The sequence below is a fragment of the Dipodomys ordii genome, unplaced genomic scaffold (genome assembly GCF_000151885.1).
Source record: "Dipodomys ordii isolate 6190 unplaced genomic scaffold, Dord_2.0 Scaffold41, whole genome shotgun sequence".
NCBI classification, from domain to species: Eukaryota; Metazoa; Chordata; class Mammalia; order Rodentia; family Heteromyidae; genus Dipodomys; species Dipodomys ordii.
Window position 1 is genome coordinate 8,626,812 of NW_012267257.1, and position 8,701 is coordinate 8,635,512.

The 8,701-nt window shown below is 40.7% G+C and overlaps 1 protein-coding gene across 1 annotated transcript in view; it reads right to left on the reverse strand.

Moving 5' to 3' along the window:
* Positions 1-1,466: 1,466 nt before the first annotated feature.
* C7 (complement component 7) overlaps positions 1,467-8,701 on the reverse strand; it is a 48,187-nt gene continuing 40,952 nt past the window's right edge. Inside the window, exons 16-18 of the mRNA XM_013018497.1 lie at positions 5,672-5,762; positions 3,781-3,965; positions 1,467-1,795 (exon numbers count right to left, since the gene is read on the reverse strand). Of these exons, the coding sequence (XP_012873951.1) occupies positions 1,614-1,795; positions 3,781-3,965; positions 5,672-5,762 (458 nt within the window). The 3' untranslated portion in view covers positions 1,467-1,613. The remainder of the gene's footprint in view (positions 1,796-3,780; positions 3,966-5,671; positions 5,763-8,701) is intronic.

Sequence of the window (8,701 nt, forward strand, 5' to 3'; positions counted from 1 at the left end):
CTGTCAGGGCTGGCTTTAAACTACAATCCTCAGATCTCAGCCTCCTGAGAGCTAAGATTACAGGTGTGAATCTAGTGCCTGGCAAACTCATATATTCTTCATTTCAGATCACAGGCTCTGACAGCACATGATAACATCGTATTATGTCAAGTTTTACAAGTTAGAAAATAAAAGAGGTGGAACCTGATTGGTTGCAATCTAATACTGTACCAGTCTAAGGAGAAAAAACTGGAAAGATGCTGAAATTGCTCCTCACAAGTGAATTCCTGTTCAACCTTTGTCTCAGAGACTTCATCTAGGCCTGATTCTTTCAAATTTATCCTGCAAAGGATAGAAATCACTACCATAATAACCTCTAGTGATAAAATTGACTTATATGAATGTTGTTTCAATAAATTGAGACCAGCTTCCTTCATCTTCCACATATTTAGTCTGTATCATCCTTCAAAAGACATCTTGGGATAAAAATCTAAAATCTGGATCCAACATAAAATTTCTGGCAAAAACACATTAACCATTCCTCATGAAAATATTTTCTAGAAATCAAATACTAAAAGAGATCCAAAAGTCTAAAGAACAGTATCTTCAATGAGTCGTCTTATTCTTATCTTCACTAAAGTTTGCTTGAAATTCATTTATCAGACTCAGGAAAAAATGTGAAGTAGTATTTGTATATAAAGTATATTTTAAACTCCACTTAAGCCCACTCATTTTCCCTCCCACAGCTGACTTTTTATTTTGTAGAAAGATGAATAAAGAATAAATAGAAGGCCCTGCTTTAAATTATATACCTCTGGGGGGTGGGGGTGGGGAAACCTGGGAGTATATCCACATTAGGAAAGATTGTTCTCAAATATGCATCACTCAATAGCTGGGTAATAAGCTGATACTTCTTTCAAAAATGGAGATGATTGTAGACCTTGTATTTGACAAATACAAAAGACAAGCCCCCAGAAGAATGAATCATATTTGTTCTCAAGATGCAGAAGGAATCCTGTGACCGCAGAATGATGAATTCTGTGCTGACCTTTAAGTGGTTCAATCTCCTGACAAGGATCTGGGGTCCCCCATGTGACTGGTTGACTCAATGGGGTGAAACATGACATTACAACACCAGATGGAAATGATTGTATCTGCTTCTTTTCATCCAAGCTCCTTTTTGTGTTTAGCTTCATTGAGGGAAGCCAACCTCTTTAATCAGGAAATTGTGTTCTTTCTGTTTTCCTAATCAATGTGTAGAGCGCGTTCTGGCCCACGAGTTGGGTCAATCAGACTTAATAGAATCATCTGGAAGCATGGAGCATGTAAATGTCTCTAATCTGACCCTCTCATTTTACAGACAAAAAAAAAAGTCAACACCAGAGAATTTTTCCAAGAACACACAGCTAGCTTGTGCAATGGTTCGTAAATCTTCCTTCTGTTATTTTTAATGAAAGAAACAAGGAGAGTCTGGACTCAGGTTTGAGAGAACAAAGGGTTTATTTCTGCAGGTGGAGGAGAGTGGAAGCATGAAGTATACACTAGAGAAACAGAATGTGCTTCGTGCTGGAAAGGTATTGTAGGTGCCGGTTGTTCAGCTGTTTTAACTCAGCCCCAGCCACCTGCTAACGAGACTACGGGGTGTCTGCAGCACAGGGCTTTATGCTGGTGATGGAGATGCTCTGCCCTCGGCATTGCAGGCTACCCGCCTCACACTCAGACATGGTCTGCTCCTTGCCATTCACCTCTACACAGATGCTAAACCCTTCTTCCTGGCAATCCGAGGCTTCTCGGCAGACACACTTGCTTCTCTGGGCTGGGAAAATAAGCAAGAGTGGTTTAATGACACCTCCCATAACGGAGGTAGGAAAGTGAAAACACATTATCTCCAAAGAAATGGTAGTGATTAGAGAGCCTCCGCCTCAAACAATGCAGCAAACCATCCCTGTGGAAGAGCAGTAGTACCAGGAAATTGAACCATTTTGCTCCACTTGGGATAAATGGGTTCTGAAGTCAGGTGCCTGGGTTCCTACTGGTTGGCGCTACATGAGGCAGTTCTGTCCAAACCAAGGACTGTCTATCTCTCTCCTCACACACACTGCCATCCACATGAGACAGAATCAGGTACAATCCTTCATCTCTACCCTCACTCCACCCCCACCCTACCCCAGACCAAATTAGACTTCAGCAAAGAGCAGAAAGTCAAGGGGAAGGGGGGACTTGCTGTGAGAGAAAATATAGCACATAAAGACTACACATCCTATTTTTAAAAAATAGAAGACATGAGTTAGGAGGGAAGACGGGAGAAGGGCACGGCTGGAGAAAGATAGCAGCCAGGTGTCTCCAACAAGAGGTCAGCCAGCAGATGGTGGTAACTACCAAGCTGACATTGCCCCAGACCTGGCTAAAATTACCCAAGTCATTGCGCAGCCAACCATCAGAGCTGAGGGACTGAGAGAGAAGATGCCAGCAGATCAGTCTAGAAAGGAAAGGGATCACAGAGCTGGCAAAGACCTCAGGGATCACACAGTCGGCTCCCAATTTTACAGACAAAGAAACCCAGGGCAGAGATCTGTCTCTAACAGCCCAGCCTTTCTCTTTTCATAGTATTTGTTGCTCAAGGCAGGGGAGGTGCCTCACAACCTTTGTGATATTCAAGATCAAGATCAAGGTCAGTGCCTGAGCAAATAGTGAATCACAATTTGAGAAAGTAACTCCTTTCTCTATTCTCTTCACATCCTTAGGATGACTTCTACGAGGAAGTGTCAGATGGAGGCTAGTGTGTTTTTAACACCTCTCTAACACTTGATAAACTTCCTATAACAGACAGATCTCATCTTTACTCTCAAGTAGCATTTGGCTAGAATCTGTGTTATTCCACTGTGGTATCTTTGTAGTTAACCAATTACTTATAGCAAACTATACTTCTTTTTGAGACATAACATTTCCATTTTTACAGTTACTTAAGAGTAAAAACTGAATACATAATGTGATATTACAAAGACAGTAAAAATCACGAAGGTGGAATAGAAGAACATTTAGAATATAGGAAATGGATTATGACCTTTTAGATGCCTGATTTGCAGCCCTCTCCAGGGAAAGGAACTGGGAAGGCAATTTGCTGCCAAATCAGACTTGAATCTTTGACATCTCCGGGTATCTGCTCTGATTGACTGCTAAACCCAAGACTACATTGTTTCAAACCTTAATGTTCATATGGAATTATCACAGTAAAACTCCCTTGTACCATTTGTTAGTTTAAAAAAAGAAAAATTTAAGGCGCTGGGAAGGTGGCTCAGTGGTAGAGCACTTGCCTTGCATGCTCGAGGCCCTGGGTTCGATTCCTCAGCACCACATAAGCAAAAAGAAAAAAGCCGGAAGTGGCGCTGTGGCTCAAGTGGTAGAGCACTAGCCTTGAGCTGAAGAGCTGAGGGACAGCGCCCAGGCACAGAGTTCAAGCCCCACGACCGGACCCAAAAAAAAAAAGAAAGAAAAAAAAGAAAAATTTAAAACCTCAGTATTATCTACTGCCAGATGCTGGTGGCTCACACATGTAATCTTAGCCATGCAGGCGAATCGAGGTTTGAAGCCAACCTAGGGAGAAGTCTGTCAGACTCTTATCTCCAATTAGCCAGCAAAAAGCTAGGAGAGGACCTGTGGCTCAATTGGCAGAGCACTAGCCTTGAGTGAAAAAGCCAAAAGAGAACTCAAGCCCCAGTACTGGTACCAAATAAAACAACAGCAACCCTCAATGCCGTCATTTTCACATTCTTACGATTATAAATGCGAAGTGTTCCTTACCATCACATTGTCCCCACAGTGGACAGGCACCACAAGCTTTCTCAGTTGGGGCTGACGGAGCACAGCTGTCCTTACCAGTAAGAGTGTAATTTCTACCCTGACAGTGGAGAACGTGCAGCTTGCATACTGTCAGACGCAGTGTCCTTTTGCTTCTCTCATCTCTAGCACATACATCCAGGGAAGATCTGAAAAGCATTTTCAATTACAGATTTACAAGAAATCTGTTCTTAAAAGTTGAGGGGTACAAGTGAAAAGCAAGGCCTTGAGCTCACTGCCCCACATGTTATATTAGCCACAGCAAAGACACCATATCAACTCAAGCCTCTTTTGTTCCTAGGGGCCAACACTTCAGATCTCCAGTGAGTACCTTTTCCTCTATGTCCTCAGTTTCTATGAGCATAGATACCCACTGCTGATTTGTTTTTATCTAGGACAGATCAGATACAGTAAATTAGAGGAGAAGGTGAGGTCTGCTAGCAACTGCTGATGGATTGACAACATTGGAAACAGAAAATCAGCAAAGATCAAACACTCAGATCAAATGAAACCATTTGGCCACAGGAAAAAAATTAGCTCTTCCTAGCCTAGCCGCCTTGAACGTTCATACCTGTAATATAGCATTGTCCACTAATTAATGACCATGAATAGTCAAATGAAGATGAAAATGTACTTTTCAATGCTCTTTTTAAAAGCATCTGTGTTTTCAAAGTACTACAAGAATATTTCTGTAGAATAATGCTACTTGTAAGCATTAGTACTAAAATGGTAACTTGTGGCTATTTAGAAATGTCACTTTAATAAAAAGCGATCACACTTCTAAATGTGGATTGATTGATAGGAAAATGAAAACTTAGCAAAATATTTTATTTTCTTTGCTTACCAGCAGGGTCAAAAAGACTTTACATTCTCAAATTATATTTAGGTCTAATATTTTCCTCTGGCCAAGAGTTAAATTTATTCAGCTACATTGATTTGGAGTTACTTGCATCAACAAAGCAATTTTTTTATTTTGTATACATATTTTACTCTTTATTTAAACTTTTTAAACAAAACTATTCAGAACAATTGAAAAGGTAGAGTGCTTATAATACTATGTCAATATGATAGGAAAACTCATACGATGTCTACAAATGACAGACTGCAGACAAATGAAATGTGTGGGAGAAGCTAGACAAAGGAAGAAATGGATTCAAATAAACAGTGGCTAATAGAAAACAATAGTCAAGTCAGAACTCACCTTGGCTGACTCCATTTCCATTTGCACCATTTACTTACATTCTTCCACATACCAGAAATCATTACATACCATCATATTCTCTTACTATACACAAGCATCCACTAGCTGCTTTAGATACCCTCCTCTAAGGATGGTTTCAAGTTGCATGTATTTTTACAGTAAAAAAAAAAAAATAACAGGAGACACTTTAAGAATCAGAAAAGTAGTTGCTGTTTGCTCTATCAGCATTGCTTTAAGAGCTGATGTCCCAAGGGAATTTCAGCCTAATCCTCTCAAGCTCTAAATCCTCCACTGACAGTTTTGTCATTTTGTTCTACTTTCTATATATATAGAACAAGCAGCCCTCAAGTAGTCCCTTCATCCTTCTCCCTAGCCAGATTAGAATACTGCTGAATACCATAGACTTCAGCCTGATGACCTGTAACAGACTGCCATGGACCAGATTAGGATGCAAAGACTCTTAACCCGAGGGTGATAAGCTACACCTCTAAGTCAGGAGACATCAAAATATGTCAGAAGTCATCCCATTATCCCATTTGTTTGGGGTAATATAGATAGATAGATAGATAGATAGATAGATAGATAGATAGATAGATAGATAGATAGATAGATAGATGTAAATAAAACAGAAAGGTGAGCAAAGACAGAACTTACCCACATTCATAGGGCATTTTACAAATGCACCGTGAATTCTGCAGTTTCTCCCAGCGTTTACATTCAGGCATTGCTTGTGTTGTAGGAATAGCTAAAGAAAAGCATAAGGAATACGAAAGCATTGGGAGAACAAGTACTTCCTCATAGTAAGCAAGACTTTCCTCTAATTTTTGAACCTGCGTTTGTCCTATTCATATCATGGTAATTAAAGTCTGCCATTCTATAAGCCTTTATATTTGCTGAGGTACTTTTTTTGGGGGGGGAGGGGGGCTCTGGTCATAGGGCCTGAACTCTGGGCCTGGGCGCTGTCCCTCGGCTCAAAGCTCTACCACTTGAGCCACAGCACCACTTCTGGCTTTTTTCTTTTTGCTTATGTGGTGCTGAGGAATCGAACTCAGGCCCTCAGGCATGCAAGGCAAGTGCTCTACCACTGAGCCATCTTCCCAGCCCCGTGAGGTACTTTTTATACATTGTAATGTTCAATCCTTTTAACAATACCTATTTGAGAGATGAGGAAACAGATGGCAAGAAGTGTTAGGAAACCACTGGTTTTTCATGCATTGACTGTTGGAATTCAAGGCCAGGAAAGGGAATTACTTTAAGGAAGTATGTGTTTAAGAAAAGTTTGGTGTGTATATATACCACATTTTCTTGATCCATTCATCTACTGAAGGCTATGCCTCCATCAGAAAGAATGACATTGCCCCATTTGTTAGGAAATGGAAAGGCTTGGAAAAAATTATATTAAATGAAGTAAGCCAGGCCCAAAGAAACATAGGTCCCACGGTTTCCCTTATTTGCAATAACTAGTATATGTCTGAGACAAGCAGAAATGGTCAGATAGGTTGATGTTAGACAAAATGGACCCCAAGATAAGGACTCAAATGGTTTTTCTTTCTTCATATTGTTGCTAACATATTTATGAGTTCTTTGTTGCTTTGTATGTCCCTCCCTACCCCCAGTATAACCCCTGTTTTCACTGTATTTGATGTTGGTATAATTTGTGGAGGGGAAGGGAAAAAAATTGTTTAAATAGGGATACAGGTGGACCCATTTCAACAATGAGATGTACAAGACCGTTGTGTCAAAAAACAAACTTTCCACTTTGGTGGCAGGCAGGGGGATGGGGGGGATGAGAAGGGGGGTTAGATGGGAAGGGATGGGAAGGGGAAACAAAGGAGGAGGCAACAATGATTGATAAGAAATGTACTCATTACCTTGCCCATGTAATTGTAACCCCTCTGTACAGTATTTTCGCAATAAAAAAAGAAAGAAAGAAAAGAAACATTTGTTTGTTGGACTAAATTCTACACCTTGAGTCTGTAAGACTGAAAGCTGCAACTTGTGTAAGCTGAAGAATTTCCTGATATCCTAAAAGACCTATAGTAACTTGTCATGTTTAATGTCCAGAGGGTCTCCTGCCACAGTGAGCAAATATCTGGATGTATTTATGTTAATAAAATTCTGTCCATTAACTGTATCTTCTAAAAAATGATGAAAAGTCAACCAGCATTCCAGTTTTGACAGGGAAGCATCTCAGTCCAGCTCATAAGAAGCTTAAATTGACTGGCATTACCCTGGCTATGTCTGAGTACCTGTGAGCACTCTAACATGCTCTGATTATTTTACCTCCTGCTCATTCCATTGCCAAGGAAGCTGTTAACATTCACTTTTGATCATAAATCTAGCTACGGGGCTGGGAAGGTGGCTCAGTGGTAGAGTGCTTGCCTTGCATGCATGAGGCCCTGGGTTTGATTCCTCAGCACCACATAAGCAGGGGAAAAAAAGCCAGAAGTGGCGCTGTGGCTCAAGTGGTAGAGCACTAGCCTTGGGCTGAAGAGCTGAGGGACAGCGCCCAGGCCCAGAGTTCAGGCCCCAGGACTGGACCCCCCCCCAAAAAAAATCTAGCTGCGTATTTAGCATATTACAAAAGTAATTTATCAGAAGAATACAAAGGCTATGGAACAGCAATGTTTGATGGCTTGCACTGGTCATTGTTGACTATTCAGGAGGTGGAGAATGGAAGGATCACAGTTCAAAGCTAGTATGGGCAAAAAGTTAGCAAGGCCCTATCTGAATAAAAAAGCAGGTCAAGGTGGCTTTTACGAAAAATAACTAAAGCAGAAGGACTGGGATCAAGTGGTACAGTACCTACCTGGAGATGGAGGTCCAGAGCCCAAACAACAGTACCATCAACACCAAAACACAATCTATTCGATACTTCCTTACTTTGTAAAATGTAAGAGATTTAGACACAAGCGTACAATGTCTTGAACAATTCAGAAGGTTGGAAAGAGGAAAGCGATATGAAGCATGTCTGCCATGATCAGCAATCTCAAAAAATAAGTACTCATTCTGCAAACACTTCCATTGCCCTAAGTGCAATGGGGGATCCTGAATTGAATCCTAGAACCTACAAAGTCAGGTAATACCTGAATAAAGTATGATTTGTGATTTAGTCCATATCAACTAACTAGTCATGTTATGAAAGAAGTGAAGTGGGTAAAGAACACATGGAAACTAAACCTGTGACTTTTCTGAAATCTAAAATCATCCCAAAATAAAATGCTATTTTCTAAATCAGTGCTTCTCAGTCAAAGAGAAGCACTTGCTCCAAGGGCACATCTGACAATGTGCACAGACACCTTCCCTGTCACATTTGAGAGGTAAAGCTGCTGGCGCTTGGTGGGAGGAGCCACAGCTACTGCTAAAGACCCTGCAAGTACCAGGATCTGGATCACAGCAACAATGGGTTGAGAAACCATAGCGTAGTTGAACCAGAACGGAAGCTCCATGATAAAGCCATATAAATTAGCCTTGCATTCTGACTGGAAATTTAGTTTAGGGTAGATTTGGAAATTTTAGATTTTTATGCTTGTTCAAAGTTATCATAATTTCTTTGTTGGAAAACCCAATAGTTTCCTATAATAAACACTCTTGCATTTTAGCTTGATGAACCAAATCAACCCAGTCAGAAAGCCCAACTAGAGTTTGTGCCACTGCTCACATGAAGAGTACCTTCAATGAGAG